Genomic DNA, 19,544 nt, shown 5'->3' on the forward strand with positions numbered 1-19,544 from the left:
GCTGAGTAATTTGGAGTAATTAAAGCTATCTATCACTCCGAGAGTGGGAGCCAAAATTGGTTGAACTTTTCAATGATATTTTTTCCTTCTCATTCATAAAACCCAGCAGAAGGTCACGCAGGAGTCAAAGGGGAAAGGATGATGGGGAAAGAAATTTCTGGCCCCAAAGAGTGGAATTCACCCTACTGATGAGCACTTGGGCAATGATGGCTCCTCCTGTACCCTTTTGGTAGAGGCCATGTTTACTTTGTCCTCGTTAAGAAGCTGGACTTCGGGCTTCCCTGGTGGCGCAGTGGTTGAGAGTCCACCTGCCGATGTAGGGGACCTGGGTTCGTGCCCCGGTCCTGGAAGATCCCACGTGCCGCGGAGCGGCTGGGCCCATGAGCCATGGCCGCTGAGCCTGCTCGTCCGGAGCCTATGCTCCGCAACGGGAGAGACCACAACAGTGAGAGGCCCGCGGACTGCAAAAAAAACAAACAAAAAAAAGCTGGACTTTGAAGGAGACAGTCCTCAGTTTCAAATCCAGCTGCTATAATTATCGACTGTATGACATTAATAAATGGTCCTTATTGTCCTTCTTGCACCTCAGTTTCCTCCTCTGTGAAATGCTGACAATAATGGTATTAACTTCACCAGGTTGTTTTGAGGTTTAAGTGACATCTGTACACAAAGAGCCTTGCATGCAGTTGGTGCTTAATAGTGGTAGTTATCATGCTCAATCTCTCTGTGCAGACCCACTGAAGGCGGCAGTGTTTGCGCAGGAAGCTGCAGAGGGCCCTCACCCAGACTCTGCACTCCTGTGTAGGCTGACCTCGAGTAAGCTACCTCGCCTCTTTGGGCTAGACTGCTGATCTATCTATCATATGGGGAGAATTAGGTCTACACAGCCACTCAAACTGTTGTCTTTATTCACGACATAATCCCTACTGGAGGCTGAAGAACACGGAAATTCAGGATCCTTGGCTGGAAAAAGTCAAATTGAGCTTAGTCTCCTAAGGAAGAAGGTGGAACTTGGGCAAGGAAGAAGTACAAAGAGGGAAGAAAGCAAATGGGCAAAGCAGATATTCCAAATACCATACCATACTTTCTCAGACAGGACTCCTGTGCCAGAAAGGGCCCTCTCTAGTGCTGTTTTTTGGAAGGTTCTACAAAGAAGCAGGGAGGCTGATACTATGTTGTCTCCATGACAACCATGGATTTATTCAGTTAGGGAAAGCAGGTGGGGTAGGAAATAGGGGACGAGAGGATTTGGGAAATACAGGGTCTATGAAATAGCTAAATCAGACCTCTCACCTGGAAACCAGATGCCTGGGTTTAGCCAGGGCCCAGAAAGCTTCCTATAGGGCCAACATCAACTTGTCTGCCCCAGAGGGGAAAAGTGATGATGGCAAAGGGATGGAGTAATGAAGCAGGGATGCCCCTTCACCTGTCCATTCCCATTCGTTCATTCACACTTCTATTCCTCCAGACTTTTCCAGTGGGGCCCCTGGATGCAGAGAGCCCAAGGGTAGCCTTACCACATGGAGCTTGATTTATCTGACAGCTGGCATCTGCCTAATACGTCCTGGTTTCTGGGCACCACCCCTTCAAATTCTGGCTCCCCTGCCTTCCAGTCACCAGGAGAGCCAGACAAGAGGGTGTAGCCCTCCCGTTAATCCCAAATCCTCTTTGAAGAATGTACGGCTCTAAAGCATGTAAGCTCTAAAAGGTGAGGTTTGGGGAGGGAATCACCAGGGCCCGAGAAGAGGCTGGTCGGAGATCTGGGGTAAGAACACCTTTGCTGTTGCCTCAGTAGGGGATGGGGCTACCTTCAGTGTTGTTTGAGAAGAGGACTCAGGGAGTCGTCTAGGAGGGAAAGTGGGGCCTTCAGGACACCACTGCTCCTCAAGGGGGCCCTAACGAGTTCCCTTTAGCAGAGTTCCTGGCATCGTCTCCACACCAGGCTCCAGTTCCTGCCTCCCAGTGCCCAGCTGCACTTCCGCCTCTGATGTTGCCACTCAGGGTTATTGGATGGGAGCTGGTAAGGCCTTGGGAACTCCTTGTGTGCTGATTTTCCATCCTTGATACCTTCTGTGGAATTCTGGGGTATTGAAGGGACCCCAGGTTGAAGTTCCCAGGTCATCTTGATGTAGGGAGAGCAAAATCCTACCAGATGGTGAAAGCTGGAATGGGATCTGGTCAAAAGCTCAAGTGCCCTGGCCCCTCTTCAGTCCACCCCTGTCGACAGCTGTGCACATAAGAAAGCTCTACCCACGGGCGCTGGATCTGAGACGGGCCTCCCCCTCTCTGCCTAAGCTATCGTACAATTCTGAGTAGACAGGAAGCCATTGGACCCTCGTGCTATGAATATTGGTCTCCCGTGGACCCATGGCGTGCATCTTCTCCATCATTTCTCAACTTGCCTTTCTAACCATCTGAGATGAGGCCATCTTGTCCTCCCTGACACATCAACTCTGAAAATACTCTCTCTGGTTCTTCTTAGTATGCTAAGTGACTAGCTCCCCAGGGAAGGACAGAGCAGTTTCTTGTCACTCACAGCTTCCTGGGACACGTTAATAGGTAGGTAGACGAGTGTGCATGTGTGTGTAAGAGACAGAGAGAAAGGTGGAGGATATGAGTGTAAGTTAAATCTCTGCCTGAGGAAAATAGTCTCCTACACTTGTATTAAAATTTTTAAATTTCCTTTCTGTATAGAGCTCACTTCTTCATTCATGCCGTTCATTCATTTAACCTTGGCAAGGTGGTATGAGGCAGGGAGGGTCCCATGCTTTGCTGAATCCCGGGCCTTGGTGCTGCTTTGGGAACTGGCAGAGACTGGCCAATTGAATAAAGACCATTCCGAGGCAGCGATGACTACAGAGCCACAGTGCTCTGCCCCCTGGGGACTAGCCAGTACAGGTTGACTGACATGGCCTCAGGCATCTACATTCATGTAGACTTGCTTTATAACTGGGTGGACCTGCATGTGGTGGAAATACACTTGGTACTTATAATTTGTTCATTTGTCTATTCATTCATTTACTCATACATTAGTCCATCCAGCTACGGATCCGTCCTTCATTCGTCTACTCATTTATTCAACACACCAGGTATCAAGTCCTGTGCTGTGGTATAGCAAATCCGAGTTAGTCATGGCCCTCCAGTGCCCTCCAGAAGCATCCCCTCTGGTGGGGAAGCTAGAAAGTGAAAGATGTCACATAAGAGTTTCAACGGGGAATGATCACTTCGGGCTGAAGGGACCAGGAAGGTGTCATCATGTGTAGCAGGCCTTGAAAACTTGGCGATATTTTGAGAGGCAGGAATGGAGGAAGGGCATTCTGTGAGGAGAGAAAAGCATGAACGGAGAACAAACATGAGAAGGTACAGGAAGAAGCCCAGGAATGGGCATGTATCAGGACGAGTTGGCTGGTCAGAAAAGTGATTTGGGGGTAAGTCACGGAGGGCCAGGGTGGTGGAAACAGAAGAGAAACGAGGAAGAGGAGAAGTTTTGCATTTCTTCTCTCATGATGTGTCCTAGGTCTGTCCCTGCCATGGCATGCCTGCTGCCTCCCTCCACTGGCCCCAGCTGCAGGTCCCCATCCTCACAGCGTGCTGGTGGCTGATGGCCCATGGGTCTCCCTCTCCTTCTCTCCACACTACATGTGTTCTGCACACCCTCATTTTTTCTTTTCTTCAAAAAGGTGTAGTCGTTGAGGGCATGGGCCCTAGAATCAAGCTGCCTAGGTCCAAATCCCAGCCCCTTTGCTTATTAGCTGCGTGACCTTTGGCACGTTACTCAGCTCTGAGCCCCATTTGTTGATTTGCAAAATGGTGATAATTATAGCACATACTTCTATAAGACTTGCTCTCTGCAGATGAGGAAGAAACGGAGGCACAGAGAGTCTTAGTGAATTTGTTGATAGTCATATAGCCAGTAAGTTGTAGAGCTGGGATTCAAACCTAGGCAGGCTGGCTGCAGAACTCCTCACTAAATTGCCTCTTAGGCATAATGGGTGGCATGGGTTAGAAAACACTTAGCCCAGTGCCTGAGATATAGCTGTCAGTTATTATTAATACATCAGGGACTGGCTATGCATTCTGTGTAGGCATGAAGTTCCAAGATGAACAGACATGGCCCTGATCCTGAAGTACTCATAGTATTGTCAGGAAGACAGATGGACCCCCAGATCATAACGAAACAGCACTATGACCGAGATGTGGTAAAACTACAAGAGCAAAGAAGAAGGGCAAATCAAGGAAGGCTTCCCAGAGGCAGTGTTTCGTAATGATGGCCTCAGCTAAAAAACAATCAAAAACCAATACCTTCCCCTACAAAAAACAAAATTCAAAAACAACACGAAAAAAATGCTTCTTGGATGAAGTTGATAATCCAAATACCCCAGCCCAATGTTTCAGTCTTTTAACCTCTACTCCCCACCCAGGCTGAACTTCCCACTCTGGACTCTTCTGTCAGCATGAATCCCACCCCTCGCAGGTTGGTCTCCTCTCCTGCTCAGCGTGGTCCCGCCTCCATAACTTTCTTCGCTCATGCATTCCTGCTATCAGAATGTCCTTCCCTCCCCTACACGTGCAAATGACTGCCCCACACAGCCTTCTTCCATCAACCTCTGTGACCCCTCTCTCTGAATCTAGACTCTGACCTCCTGCCCAACTCGCAAGACGCAAACATACTGTTTAAGCTCTTCTGAGGTCTCTCTCTTTTTAGGTTATTCACAGGGTTCTGCTTTTTATTTCTTCATATGGGATATCCCTGTATATTCCAACTCCAGTTTCCTACATAAAATATGTCTATAAATACCTGCTGAGAAGCTAATCACACTTACTCAGTGATGCAGGTTTTATTTTAAGCTCCTTAAGTAAATGTACTAAGAACTATGCAAAGACTCTCTAGGTGTGGCTGAGACGGCTGGCATTCTGCTGGGATCCATTAGGTGATGTGAAGGCTTTTTGTGGTTTGTTTAAATAGACAACGTTTCTAACCCAGCAGAGGCGCATGGTGTCACGGAAAGGACACGGCTGCTACTGTCAGAAGAACTTGGCTCAGCCACACTAGGTACTCAGCTGTGCTGGGTAAGCCATTTAACCTCTCTGAGCCTCACTTTCCACATCTGTCAATATTAGCGGATGTCAAAATTAAAGCATCCACCAAGGCACCGAGATATAATGAATGCAGCTTGCTAAAGTACGGTGGCCGACTGTCATGCAAGATTTCAGAGTAGATTCTTAAGATCCAAGTTCATGATTCTTCTACCCTTTATTCTAGATCCCCGACCCAGATCAATGCAATGAAAGGGTGGAAGGAACGACAAAAGGATTTTGTGAGATGTTTGGAGGAGGACCTTGGGATGCTGTGACCTAGCCACCCTTCAGTAGGACCACTTAGAAAGCCTGATGCATCCTCTGGACTGTAGGGGTCAGAGTGTACGGGAGAAGCCAGGAGGCAGGAAATCCAGAGGGTAAGGTGGCGAGCTCTTAGGAGGCAGAGTGAAGGCAGGACCGCGGGAGGCCACTGAGCTCCCCGGTGATGGTGGCAGGCCGAGGATGTGCAAGGGCTGCCTTGCATCACATCTAGATGTGGACACCTCAGGAAGGAGAGCTGGCCTGGCAGTATTTTACTACTTGTCCAAGAGGACCCCTGGAGGTGGGGCTAAGTCACTAGTGTCAGCATCTTCACGTGAAGGGAACTGCTGGCTAATGGAGGCAGAGGAGAGAGTGGCAGGATGAGAGGAAGTACTGCCCGCCTGATGGGAGCAGAAGCCAAAGCAGCTTGGCAGAGGGGTGTCCACAGGCACAGGGAGGACTCAGCCCCGAAAAGGTCAGAAACGCCAGCCTGCTCGGAGAGCATGAGGTTGTCTTGCGACAATTCCAGTTCAAGAGAGAAGGACCTCCCTGACCCTTCCCCTCCTCCTCTTCTAAAGGGGTAACAACAGCTCGAGTGCGGGAAGGTAAGTGACAGAAAGGGAAGAAACACGCCTCCCCACCTCTCATCCCCGCAAGTGGGGAGTGTGCGCCGGCCCAGGCTGGGGGTCGGGGAGAGAAAGATCTGGGCATCGATCAAGGCCAGAGTTTTTCTTCTGGTCTGGAACTGGGCATTATGCTTCTGAATGGAGACTGTGCTTGAGACGTGAAAGACTTTTTATTATCCAAGAGTGAGCTGATGAGCTATGCAGCCTGCCCCAGACATAAGTAAAGCGATGGTGGGAGACAGAATAAAGCTGCGATTTGATTCTATCTCGGCATACTGATTGGGTGTGCGAATGCTAACAACTGCCGTTCCTAACTCATTTGTTGTCACGAGGATCATGTGAAGTGAGAGCCACAGACGTGCATTGTTCAGGATCAAGTTTATCGCACACACGCTGGGGAACTATTGGTGTTATTTCCGGGGATAGACTGATAACTTATGGATAACTTATGATTTTTTTTTAAAGAAAACTCTGTAGCTCAACTCTCAGATGACTCAGCAGACCATTCTTTCTGAAATTCTGGTGTCCTTGAACAGGGTGAACTGGTGTGAGGTCTCTTTTTTCTCTGCCTGCCTCTTTTTTTTTTTTTTTTTTTTGAATTTTATTTATTTTTTTGAGGTCTCTTTTTTAACTCAAGTGGCTCGAGGGTCAGAAGAATTTGTGGACAGCCACAATGGGAAGGCTCTCAACCCGTTTGCCTCTGCCCTCCTGGAGATGCAAGTGAGATCATTAAATAAGGCATCCGAAGCTGGTCTAAGGAAGACAGGGATGTGGTGAGGAAGCGGCTCTTGGTTAGAAGCCCTTTGGGTGCTCCGGCCTCCCTGCCCCTAGTGCCCAGCCCTGTCTGAGCCATCAGTGCAGATTGGAGCTTTGCAGCCGCCCTTTGCCTGAAGAGTGGTGGCAGGGACTGTTCAAATCTTTACCTTCCTCACTTCTTTCTGTTTGTGGCCTCCTTCAGTGGCGGCCTCTAATGTAACCAATGTCACAGAGCCTCTGGAGATACAAAGGGGTGGAGGGGGAGGTAGGGAGATGGAAGAGAGACAAAAGATTCTTTTCCTTTTTTTTAAAAAAAAAAAAACAGGTGCTTAAGAAATTAATTACAGCAAGTAATCACCGAGTTGTCTGAGTCTCTCTTTTATTTGGTGCATGCAGGGTCTGGTGGAAAAAGGGAATTTTAAATAATTTTGGAGTTATAACTGATGTAATTAGGTGCTCAGTGAACACTTAGCATCGAGCTGTGCTTATTAAAATTACTGTTTTAATCAGAACATTGGAGGAAGATCATTAATAATACAATGGCTTGATTCCCTGGAACTCTAATTAGACCTGGACTTTTAACCACCTGAGCGTAATCTGGCTCCGTCTGGATACGCACCACGGGTGACGCATTATCATTTCAGGGCATGCGGGGATGGAGCATCAATACTGCTATTTAGTGACTTCCTGAACGCTTTATTTTGGAGTGTGAGGGTGGGTTGAGGGAGTACCAATGCTGAAAGGTGTAGATGGAAGTGGAGTGGGTCAGCCAGGGACCCGGGCTTGGAGGTCTTGAGGAAAAAAAGGCAACTTTTCCCACTATTGCAGGCTAGACACGCCTCACATATTTTTCTGCAGAATCACAACCAAACCATGCCATAGACCCAGCTAAAGGCCATTTCCTGGGATGCTCTGCCTCCGTGCAGGCCTGTCCCTCATCCAAACCCAACATGCATCTGAAGGGGTACAGCTTTAGTCCTTGCCAAGCCACGGCCCGTCAGAAGCCTAATCGATGATTCACTAAGTGATAATTAAAGGTTAATCTGGTGAAGGGCGGGGCCCCTTCTTCATTTTCCTGTCCAGTACTTTGGGTCACCCTAGACAGAAACCAGGAGATAAGGCTGAGTTCTTCCAGAACTTTCTAATCCTTAGGAACCTTTTGCAGGTAACTAGGACCAGAGCGGGAGGGAGGCTGAGTAGATGGGTTCTGTCCCCTGAGATGCCCGGCTGAGCTGGTGTTTTGGGAGATGGGTCGATGCCCTGACTCATGGCGCTGAACACAGAACTCTGGTTTCTCTGCTCCTTCAGCTGGTGGCTCAGTGTGTCAACAACACTAACTTGGCCCCCAGTGGGACCGAGTCCTTGGATAGATGTCACAGGGGTGGCCGAAAGCAAATGGAATGCAAGTATGCTCTCCACCCTCCTAAAGCTTGGTAACTAGTTGGAAGGACATAACAAAGATGTGAAAAAAAGATTTAGGACTCTAAAAGGCAGGTACTGAGAAGTGAAAATCAAGCCGGAGTCAGATGAGGGCATGTGGAGCTAAGTGGTGACCGGAGTGCGGTGGGATTACTCAGAGGGGTCAAGGTCTTCTGAAGGAGGGCTGTGAGGGTCAGGTTCATCTGCCGAGAAGTGGGGAAGGAAGGCAGCACTCCCTGTGTCCCTCAGTAAGCACTCCTCCGGCTGCTACTGGGGGCCTTGAGACAACAGGACTGAACTCTCTGGGGCTCCCTGGCCACCTCTAGCCAATAAGAGTCCTTTTGTGCAATTTGGGAAAGGTGCCCCCTCTAGGTGCATGGCTTGGTAAGATGAGTGAAAACCTGGTTTCAGCCTCACTTGGCCCTCAGCCAGATGCCTTTGTACAGTACACAACCTGAACCATCGTATCTGGCGGCCCTGATGCCCAAACTCTCTAGGGAAATAGGTAGCTGAAATGTGTAGTGTGGGTCAACCAGAATTTTACCCAGATGACCCAGAGACAGAATATTTTTAGGTGCTAAGCATTGTACCTCTTATAAGCCCTTTGGGGGGGTCCAGAGAAGGTGGGTGTCAAGTGTGAGTTGAAGAGCAGAGAAGGCTCCATGGAGGAGGTGGGACTTGAGGAGGGGCAGAGTATAGGGCAGTATAGGGCAGGAAAACATCACAAGCCAAAGCAGAGGGAATGAGCTTTGGTGTGTACTCTGGGGAGAGCAAAGGACACAAAAAAGGATGTCGCTTTTAGATGTCTTTTCTTACTGGTTCCTTGGGAGTAGACTTTTTACATATGAATTAAACAAAGTAAAACAACTCTAGGCCTCCCTCACAAAGAATAGTCCAGTGGAAGAATTTTTCTATAAACCAACAGAGTGGGGAGGAAGGGAGATTTCCATTACTGGGGAGCTCTAAGCAGGAGTTCAAGGTCCCTGATGAGTGACAGGCTGGACCCAAGACTCCCCTCCAACTCCAAGCTTGTCTAGGGGAGAGAGCCTGGCAGGCCGTGACGGGGGAGGGGAGAATGGCCCCTGTGCCTTGGAAACCAATGGTTAGGCCTCAACTCAAGAATGTGTGTAATTCTGAAAAAATAGGATACAGTGAATGATAGCCCCCTGACATACACATACCCCCTCACTCCACAAACGCATACTCTCATGCAAACACACTCTTGAACACAAACACACATTCATACCATCCACTCACATTCCACACCAACACACTGACAGCATACACACTTCACACGTACTCCCATCACGTGCTCACACACATATTCACGTCACATACACTCATGACACACCATGCTTGCCGCCCCCTCCCACCCCCGGCTGCATGCAACTGCGAGAAGAAAAGAGCCATCGGGATCTGTCTCCCTCCAGCTTGTAGTGAAGAAGGATTAGGGCTGTGCCAAATTAAACAGAGGAGTTAAAAATGAAACGCTTCTAAACAGGATTAGAGTCTTAATGAAAACCATAAAGAATGGAAGCGCCACATAGATATCACCCATAAATGGCCGTAAGTATCCGACCAACAGATGAGATTGTAGATACCGCCGTTTTGAACCCCGTCAAATGACTTCTATTATAATTCACCAATAAATAACCAAGCCCAGAGTCATATTTAAGGTCTTCTCATGCTTTGGAGAATTAGGCTCTGAGGCCACACAGGCCTGGATTTGAATTCTGGTTTTGCCCCTTGGTAAGCTTGGGTATGTCACTCTGCTTGCTTGAATCTTGGTTTCTTCACCTATAAAATGTGGATAATTATCCCCTTAATGGGGATGTTGTGCAGATTAAATTAAGTCCTGGACAGCTGTAATCATTTATCATCATACAAATAATTTATTATGATAGTTATGATTAATTTTCAGTGTTATCTCTTGTTCCCTCCCTTTCAGTTTCCCGGGGTCAAGGAAAGCCCATTGGCTGGTGGGATCAGTAGGGAGAGAAGGAAAAAGAAGAGGGGAAACAGAAGGAATAGGCAAGAGCAGGAGACCAAGGCAGCAGAAGAGCAGGGAGAAGAAGAAAAGGAAGAAAAAGCAAGAAGGACAGCAGACCCCGCAGATGCCACCCACCGGCATCACCCATGGTGGGGCATCCAGGCCTTCTTGGGTGGTGGTGACCAGAGAGGAGAGGTTATGGGGTAGCCACCAATTATGGCCCAGCCTTCCTATGATTTTTCTTTAAGTAACAGCTTTATTGAGATAAAATTCACATACCATAAAATTCACCCACGTAAAGTGTACACGTCAATGGTTTTCAGTAATATTCAGAGTTGTGCCACCATGACCACAATCAATTTTAGTACATTTTCCTCACCCCTCGAAAGAAACCCTGTATCCATTAGCATCACCCTCCGTTCTGCCTGCCCCCGGACCTCTCCAGCCCTAGGGAACCACCTATGGGTTCTTTGTCTCTATGGATTTGCTATGCTGGACGTTTCATATAAATGGGAGCAAACAGTATGTGGCTTTTTGTGGCTGGCTTCTTTCACTAGTATTATGTTTTCAAGGTTTGTCCATGTTGTAGCATGTAGCATTTGATAACTTCCTAAATTTCTCAATTCAAAGCCAAGAAGGTGGAAGAGCAGAGCTTCATACATACACTCATAAACAAGTGTCATATTGGAAACTGTCCAACTGTTCGCCCCATGAAATCTCACTGAATCAAGATTAGTCACTAGTTACAGACTTAGAGATCAGGCAGTTGGAGTTTTTATTTTTACCATTGAGGAGACCAAAGGGTGGTGAAATGATACCTCTTTTTGAGTGCATGTTTTCTGCACACTCCATACACTTATTACAAAGAAAGGAAAACAAAAGAGTCTCCAAATGTAAGAGTCTCTTGTCTGTGGTTTTATGATTTAGATTTAATGTTAAGAGACAAATGAGAGACTCTTGGTATTCTGTCCCTATGTCTCTCTCTTACCTCTCAAAAGTGACAATTCCCAACTCTATTCTTACAATGTAAAAGAATGACTCTCCTCTAATGGTTATCTGTCACTGTTTATGTTTCAAGTGATTTTATATGTTAAGACTGTAGCCTTAGGATGCAGGAAAGCGACCCCTCTGGGCCAAAGGCATCCCTGAAGTAGGAGGGGCTTATAAGTTGGATTGAGAGGACGAGGCTATTCACTGGACTCAGAAAATGTCAATCACCTTTGTTCTATAACTAATGTGTCCCTGAGGGGTGTGTCCTGAGAGATACAGGGCATCTATTGTATCCAGTTGACCCCAGGGACAGAAAATATTTAAAGACTAAATTGTGTGTGCAGCTTCGGTCTCTGTACTGATGCTTATCATCATTACACCACGGCCACTAGATGTTAGTCTAGGGCCACAGGTAAAGAAATTGAACTGACACGCAAAATAGAACCAGACATACCATGGACTCATATCTACCCTCCTTCAGGAAAACACAACAAAAGAGGGTTATGTGAGGCCTTCTTTCTTTCCTATAAATTCCAATATTGATTTAGCTTGAGTTACAGGGAGAGGAAATTGTTCACAGCCAGGCCAAGATAGAGGTACAAACTACAGTGTCGTTAGGTGCCGGACCTGGTGGTTGTGACAGTGGCCACAGTCAGAGTAGTAGGGAAGAACTCAGATAATGAGGAGTGGCTGTGAATTTCAGGTACAATTACTGGTCACTTCCTATCTGGGCTATTCAGTGACCAGTATCCCTGGTGACCTCAATGGACACTGTGAGAGTCGCAAAACCAAATGCTATTTTAGAACTACACTCATTTGAAAACGGAACAATAACTATACCAAATGGCCTGTTGTGTCAGGGCCTATTTCATGAAATAAAATGATACAGTGTTGCTACTCTGAAAAGGTCAAGCATTGTTTATTAACAATGCTCAAAGAATCTCATTAAATCTGGGAGCACGAGGACAGTACCAACTAATATCATACATGTGAAGTGATTTCCATGGCGGTAAGGACTGCCCTGGGGCGAGATCCACACTCTAGGTCTCCTGTGGCTGCTGCCCAGGAGCCCCGGGCTCCTTGGAGGGCTGCTACCCAGTGCCCAGCATCTCTCTTCATTCCATCTAGCATAGAGGAGGCACTGGTCTCATTTACTCAGGCCAAGAATTCCTTCCTCTATTGGAATTTACTCCCTAGCCCATCTTTGGCAAACAAATAGGTGATCCCAGGTAAGGGAAATAGGATTCTGGAAAAAGTGAGTGGACTAGACTTTTCTCCATTACTCTGGGCATGCTCCAATTTGCACTAAGAGCATACATTTGCCTGTTGGATTCCAGAAGCCCCAACTGTAAGAATATTAGCTAAAATAAAATTAATTATTGTAATCCTCTGTGATCATATTCAAACCCAATATTCTCAGCTTGGCTTGCCTGCCTGCTTCCCTCCGTGCTTTCCTATTAAAATTATTTTCTCCAACGCTGATTGAGTTCTGGCTCCACCATCGCCCTGGGAGGGTACGGGGTACCTCTGACCTGCCTCGGGTCCCCTAGTAGCTTAGAGCCTAATGTGGGCGGCACCAAATAGACAGCTATTCCCCAGGTATATGGTTTTTAACCATGAAGTTAGAGAAGCTCAGAGAGCTGAATTCATTCTGAGTGGGGTGAATTGGGACGGTCTGGAGTTCCGTTGGGGGCATGGAGATCAAGGATACAGGAGGGTGGCGGCAAGCAGATACTCTTGTCTTTCTACAAGTTCAAAATACCTGCATGGTTCTTTAGTCTATACTGTTTCCCCTCTTTCTAGGGAGGCTGTTAATGAAAGAGACAGCTCCTTGAGATGAGATGGCTGGAGGCCAAGCCCAGCAGGCCGCTGAGACTTGGGAAAGGCCCCTGACTATGTGTAATCGCTGGGTGGGCCTGAGACGGTGCGTGTGGCCAGGCTACGACAGAAAGCAGGATGCCAGCTTAGCCCGACTTCCTGCAGAAATCTGGTGGGCCTTGGCAAGCAATCTTGACATCGAGCAGTGGCTTGGTTCCTTCTGGCTTCTCCCTGAGCTGAGGCTTTTTTCTGTGGCTCTGGAGATGGGAAACAATCATAAAATATGGGGGCTTCCTTTTCTTAGAGAAATCAAACAGACTCCCTGTACACCAGTCTCTAGTGATTAGTAAGCTGACGACTGCCCAACACTACCAGGACTCATCCAGGACAATTCAAGATCTTCACCTTGTTTAACCCCTGCAGCACCTGATAAAGTAGAGTCTATCATCATAGACAACTTATCTAAGAGAAGACTGAAGGTTTAATAAGATTAGATAATTTGGTGAAGGTCAGTATAGTAAGAGGTGGAGCCAGGATTCCAGACGTGCTTAACGTGGAGCCTGCCCTTCCCCAAGCTGCTCAGTCTTTCAACAGCAAGCAGGTAGCATGGAGTGTGTGCAGAGGCTGCAACATCCACTTGCCTGTCTGGCCTTCTTGGGGAGCTGCAGGCTTTGCTTTCACTCTCTCCCCTGCTACTCCCCTCCCCTCCCTACCACCAGAGCCCTCCTGTAAGGAAACTCATGAGAAGAGATGCAGGCCCACTGTGTCCTGGGCCCAGGGACAGGTGACCTTTCCAATTCAGCACCTTTATAAATCTCACCTAATGAAGTTAAGGGGAAAAAAGAATTAATGAATAAATGAAGGTTAAATCACTCCCTGCAGAAAATTGATGCTGACAGCGAGGGCCAAGAAGAAAGCTTGGAAAGAAGGGCTCTAACTTGCACAAGAGGCTTTTAAAATTCCTTTCCCCCAGTGCAAGGGAGCTGTGAGGCTGGCCAGTTCTAAGATGGACATTGAAGGCTTTGGAAGTCCAAGGCAGATGGCCTGAAGGCGATGGAGTAAGAAAGTCATACCCTACCTTGGATCATTTTTTCCAGAAGCCAGTTTGCATATGATATACATAAGTGTGCGTGTGCACACACTCTGTCTGTCTCTCTCTCTCTCACACACACACACACACAGACACACACACAGAGGCATGCTGTATGAACAATTAACTCCTGCAGCCCGTGAAGACACAGGGAGTTTGGGTCTGCCTGCCTCATGCCTGGCCTCCTGAGACCTCTGTGGTGTGTCTTCTTGTCAGCGCCCACTTGTTAGTCAACTCTGTCCGATTGTCACCTCCATAGTGGTCCCCGCCCCCAGTTACTGCTCCTAGGGCTGCACACCTCAGCCCAACTGGCTCAGAGGGGCCTTAGGTGAATGCATAGCTGGCTTCAGGGAGGAAGGAGACAGAAAAGCCAAAAGAGCTGCGGGCCATGGCATCCAGCCAGGCCAGGAACCAGTGCAGGGGGTGGCAGAGGTTGAGGGGAAATGGATGAAAAAGAGGAGATGCCTGGTAAAGTTCGAAGGGCAAAATCTGGGATAAGGAACTGGGAGAAACTTATGTTCTTCTAGGCAGTACTGCTGACTTACTGAGAACTCTGGGGCAGGTCACTTACGGCCGAAATCTCAGTTTAGCTCCACAGTGAAACTGGGATGGAAGAGGAGGCCTGCAGAAGAGGGTCAGCAGCAGAAATCTTCTCTGGAGGGAGCACCGAGCAGGAACCGTCAATAATTCTGGTTCTTCCTCCTCCCTGTGCCCCACAGGTTTCTAAGACTCTGATCATGAAGACAGGGAGGCTCAGAAGGCCCAGCGTAGCTTGCACATCCTAAGTGTGATGGAGCATGAGAGGCAGGAGGCCATCCCTGGGGATGGGGATGCTGAGGGTGGGCTGCAGGGTGGGGGTGGGGAGCGGGGAGGCAGAGAGACCTGGAGCCAAGAACTGACACCAGTAAATAAAAGGTCACAATGATTTTTCTAGGTACCCAGGGACAAGCAGACAGAGCTCTGCTGATGGGCAGGAGCCGACAATTAGTAAATGAGCCTCTGCAGTTATCTGTTTCCCTTCCTTCTTCTTGTTTCATAAGACAGAGGCTAGAAATAGATGCAACTGGCAGGTGACTGAAGGGTGAAAAATGAGCAACCTGTTAGGGGAGTCGGGGGAGGGGCACTCAGTGGCAGAGAAACAGGACACTCACGCATGAACCAGAGGGTAGGGACGGGGCTTAGCTGGGGCCGTTTCCAGGGTCTGGCTCTTGCTCTGTCCCAAGCACTTTGCAGGGATTAGTCATTGCATCTTCTCAGCAACCTTACAAGGCAGGTATTATTGTTCTTCCCACTTTTCAGAAGGTAAAACTGAGGCTTAGAGAGGATAAGCCAGGCCCTACTGAAGAGTGGCAGAGCCAAGAATACAGGCCCAAGGGGCTCCAAAGATGAGCTCTTTATATTATCCTACAAGGCCTCCTTTCCATACACCCTTTTTCTCTCTTTTCTTGTCTCCCTTCTTCCCCTTCCTCTCTTCCAAACCTTCAGCAAGTGTTTACTGAGTACCTAGCAAGGGCCAAACCCTGTAATATCTCTTCGGGGGACAGAAGCAGCCCAGACAGGCAAGGTCTCTGCCATCGAGGAATGCTGTTGGAAGGGGCTCTGCCAGCGCCAGCCATCTGTTTTCTTGACTGTGCTGCGCAGCCCCACAGCCTGTCCGGGGGGCCCGCTGGTGGAGGAGAGACACCGAGAGCTGGGCGCAGGCTTGTTTCCTCCCAAGTTCTGTGGTGCAGCAGCAGGGCTGGGGGAGCTTTTGGCGTCTTCTCTTTGGGCTGAGTCTCCTTTTATCTTGGTGGTGGTAGGTGGGTTGAGTCCACCTGCAGGCTGCTCGCCTGTGTGCTATGGATATTCTGTGAGGACTCATGCTCCTAACCCTTGCCTTCAGCCCCAGCAATATCAGATTTGGGGGAACAGTCCCTGAAAAGGCTGAACTCTTTCATGCCTCCATGCTTTTCCTTTGCTTTTTTGTTTTCAACTGAAATCTAGTTGACTTTCAATGTTGTGTTAGTTTCAGGTATACAGCAAAGTGATTCAGTTATATATATATGTATATATATTCTTTTTCAGATTCTTTTGCTTTTTTTTTTTTTTTTTGCAGTACACGGGCCTCTCACTGTTGTGGCCTCTCCCATTGCGGAGCACAGGCTCCGGACACGCAGGCTCAGCGGCCATGGCTCACGGGCCCAGCCGCTCCGCGGCATGTGGGATCTTCCCGGACCGGGGCACGAACCCGTGTCCCCTACATCGGCAGGTGGACTCTCAACCACTGTGCCACCAGGGAAGCCCTCTTTTGCTTTTTATTCCACTCAGTGAGCCCCTCTCTTTTCATAATACACCTAGAGCATCACCCCCTCCAGGAAGCCTTCCTTGACTCTCAGGCTCTGTTGGGTAGCCCTGAGAGGTAACCCTCTCACACATTCCCAGCACTCTGCATACTGTACTGTAAATCTGTCGTCCTGTATGCGTGTATGTGTCCTGAATCTACATATGTGATCTTGTGAGGGTGAGCTCTGCATGCACAATAGGACCTCAAAGGTCGTTGATGAATTACTTCGTGGCTGAGTGGCTAACTAAGACATCGTTCTTGGCTGTGCCCATTTTTCTTTTTCCAATCTTCCTTCCGCCTGACTCGCATCTCTGACCATCTCCCCCTTCTCATCATTAAACATTACTTGAGGGATGGAGACTGAACCCAGACTGTCTGCTAAGCCACCCACCGCTGATGACACAGCCAGTTCTCCCTGCACCTGGTACAAATTTCAAACCCCAACCTGTTGGCAGAGGTTGCAGGGGGGTAACCGGGGGCGGGAGTGAGGAAGGTGACTCCAGGCAGAGTGGCGGAGGCTCGAGGAATTTAACTGTGCGGCATGCACACTATGAAGGAAGACTGGCTGAGACACTCTGTTCCTGAGCTGAGCACGCTACGGCAAGATCAAAGGGCCAGCTGGAAAAATGTAAAACATTTTTCTAAAAACAGCAAGCCCCGAGGAGAAGGAGCATGGACCGGCTTCTCCCGCAGTGAGCACAGCCCTGCCCTGTTGCACGGAAGAGCCGTGTTGGTGTAGTTACCCTTCCACACCCCAGAACACAGAGCAATGCTTATTCTCACTCACTCATACCCACGCACCCCTGTCTCACAGGCACACACAGCCCCGTATCCAGGTCAGCCTCCCAGGGCTGTGCACTTAGACGCTGCTTGGAACGTATTCAGGGCCACAAAGAATGCACCAAATGTCACGGCCGCAGGGGACATTCAAATACATTTTATCGATGGGGAAACTGAGGCTGCAGTTGGCCTTAACTCAGATGCAGTCGTGAGACCCTTTGATGATTAACAGAAGGCAGGATCCGAACTTACCACTCCCCCGTCACTCTCCTGTCATCCCTCTGACATCCCGCCACCCAGTTCACCCCCTCCGACTCCCTGGCAGTTCAAAGTTGGATTCTAAATTTTGTCCCTTGGACCAGCTCCAGAGAGAAAACGTGTCTGACAGGCAGCATGTGTGAGCTGCTGGTCAGAAGTTACGGGCAGTGAGGAAACCCTCTCTCCAATATTTCTGTAAACCAGTATGGGGGTCCTTTCTGGCTGAGGAGCTCAGAGACTTTTATCTGCAGAAATCCACTAGTGATCAGCTTCCCACATCATGGAAACCCGGTGTTCAAGGGACCGCTCTGGATAAAAGGCCCTCTCGCATGGGCACCAGGAGCCCTGCCCTTGCAGGAAGGAGCCTCAAGTTGCCTAATGCCCAGCACCCACCTCCCTACTCTCTCTGGGGAGACCCTGTAGTATGGGCTGTGAACCTCAGAACCTTAAATCGTGCTTCTTTCCAAGGGTTCGCTGACTCCCCTCTCCTCCCTCCCCCTCCCCTAACAGCCGGTGCATCTCTTGGCACCTCCAAAGCTGCATCTTCACATCACAGCAACTGTCCTAGTCATCAGTGGATGGAAATAACTTTTCACGACGGCTCCTCTGATGTTGCCATCTTTTGTGTTGATCAAAACCACAAAACGAATCAGACTCTCGGCGTCTGACTGAAGCCTAATTGAAAATACAAAGTGGCACTAAATGTTACGGTCTAAATAAAACACATTCAATTACAGAAACTCAGCTTGGGGAGCGTGAGGGAGAGCTCTGGTTAGGAGCTAAAAAGCAGGCTGCAGGATTCTGAGGCATCACTATGGGGACCCCCGCACTGGCTGGATGAGACTCAAGATGGCAACACAGAAGGCTTTCTAGAGCCCAAGAACCCCTGGGTAGGGCCAGCTAGGGAGCCTATACCCATTTGCCTGGTCCACACTTTAAGTTGCACTTAAGAGGCTGAATCGGCTTCGTGCAATGCCTCTCACGTGTCCTGCACCTGCCCTCCTTGCAAAGGTGTTCCTCTGCCAGACAGGCGGAGCTGCGGATCGTGGTAGAGAGTGCAGGGGAGTCCTGACATCACCCACTGGGCACCTTGAACGGGCCTCCTTGGTTGGGGGGGTGTGGGGATGGCAGGCGGGGCAGGACCTTTGCAAGCACAGGGACCTGCACCTCTGCTCTGGCTCTGCCTCCTAGGCTGTGACCAGCCTTGCTCTGGTCGCTAAACCTTGCCACCCTTGACTTCCTCTCGTGTCACACAGGGGTGATAATACCCGTCTTGCAAGGTTGCCGTAAGGAGCTGAGATCATGCTTGTTAGGGGTCTGACCTGCTGCACAGGACAAACCGCAGCTTCCTGGGGCGGGTGCCCTCTCGGCCTCCACTCTGACCATCAGAGACATGTCCTGTGACTGGACATGTCAGGCCTGGGCAGGGCTCACTTGCCTTTATTGATTTTCTAAACAAAACAGTGCACTGCTCCAGTGTCCTTGAGGGTGTGAAGTGAGGATATGTGAGTCTGAACTGGTCTGAAGCCTTGAGAGCTGCAGGTAGAGAGGGAGCAGTAGGGGTGGTCCTTCTGCACTCACGCGGCCGGCAGGGGGCGACGTCTCAGGAAGACACGTAACAAGGCTTGGGCTTTCAGAAGTTGGGGGGAATCCTAGCCCTGCTGCTGGCCAGCTTGGTGGCCTCGGGAAAATTACTTAGCCAGATTGAATTTCAGTTTTATTATCTGTTAAAAAAAAAAAAGGTAAGGACAATACTACTTATCCCAGGAGATTGTTGTATTAGCTGAGGTCATGTTTGCAAACTAAAAGAAGAAAAACACACGACTTAAATGTTAGTTAGATTTCAACACATCTTAAATTAGGTAGAGCTGAGAGGCAAGGCAGGGTGGTTAAGTTTCTCTTCTAGGTGTGGCTATACTTGGAGCATGATTTGCATGGCTTGGCCTGGAGATTATGCATGGGGGCACAACCATAAAAATATAATTACTACTACTAACATTTATTAAGCAGGTAATATGTGCCAGGTAACTTTTCAGAGTGCTTTTTAATGTACTAATTCATTTAATTTAATCTTCAAGCAGATGTCATAATTATTCCCATTTTAAAGGTGAGGAAAGTGAAGCACAGAGAGGTGAAGCAACTTGCCTAAGGTCA

General features: G+C 48.7%; 1 protein-coding gene across 5 annotated transcripts in view; it reads right to left on the reverse strand.

The window, feature by feature from the left end:
* PLXNA2 (plexin A2) overlaps window positions 1-19,544 on the reverse strand; it is a 216,333-nt gene that overhangs the window by 88,367 nt on the left and 108,422 nt on the right. Inside the window, exon 5 of one of the 5 annotated variants that reach the window (XM_033410596.2) lies at window positions 17,270-18,065. The exons of the other annotated variants lie outside the window; for them this stretch is intronic. Within the exon in view, the coding sequence (XP_033266487.1) occupies window positions 17,955-18,065 (111 nt within the window). The 3' untranslated portion in view covers window positions 17,270-17,954. Of the gene's footprint in view, window positions 1-17,269; window positions 18,066-19,544 lie in introns of those variants that run through there. 5 annotated transcript variants of the gene reach the window in all.

Source organism: Orcinus orca, chromosome 1, assembly GCF_937001465.1.
Source record: "Orcinus orca chromosome 1, mOrcOrc1.1, whole genome shotgun sequence".
Classification (NCBI taxonomy): domain Eukaryota; kingdom Metazoa; phylum Chordata; class Mammalia; order Artiodactyla; family Delphinidae; genus Orcinus; species Orcinus orca.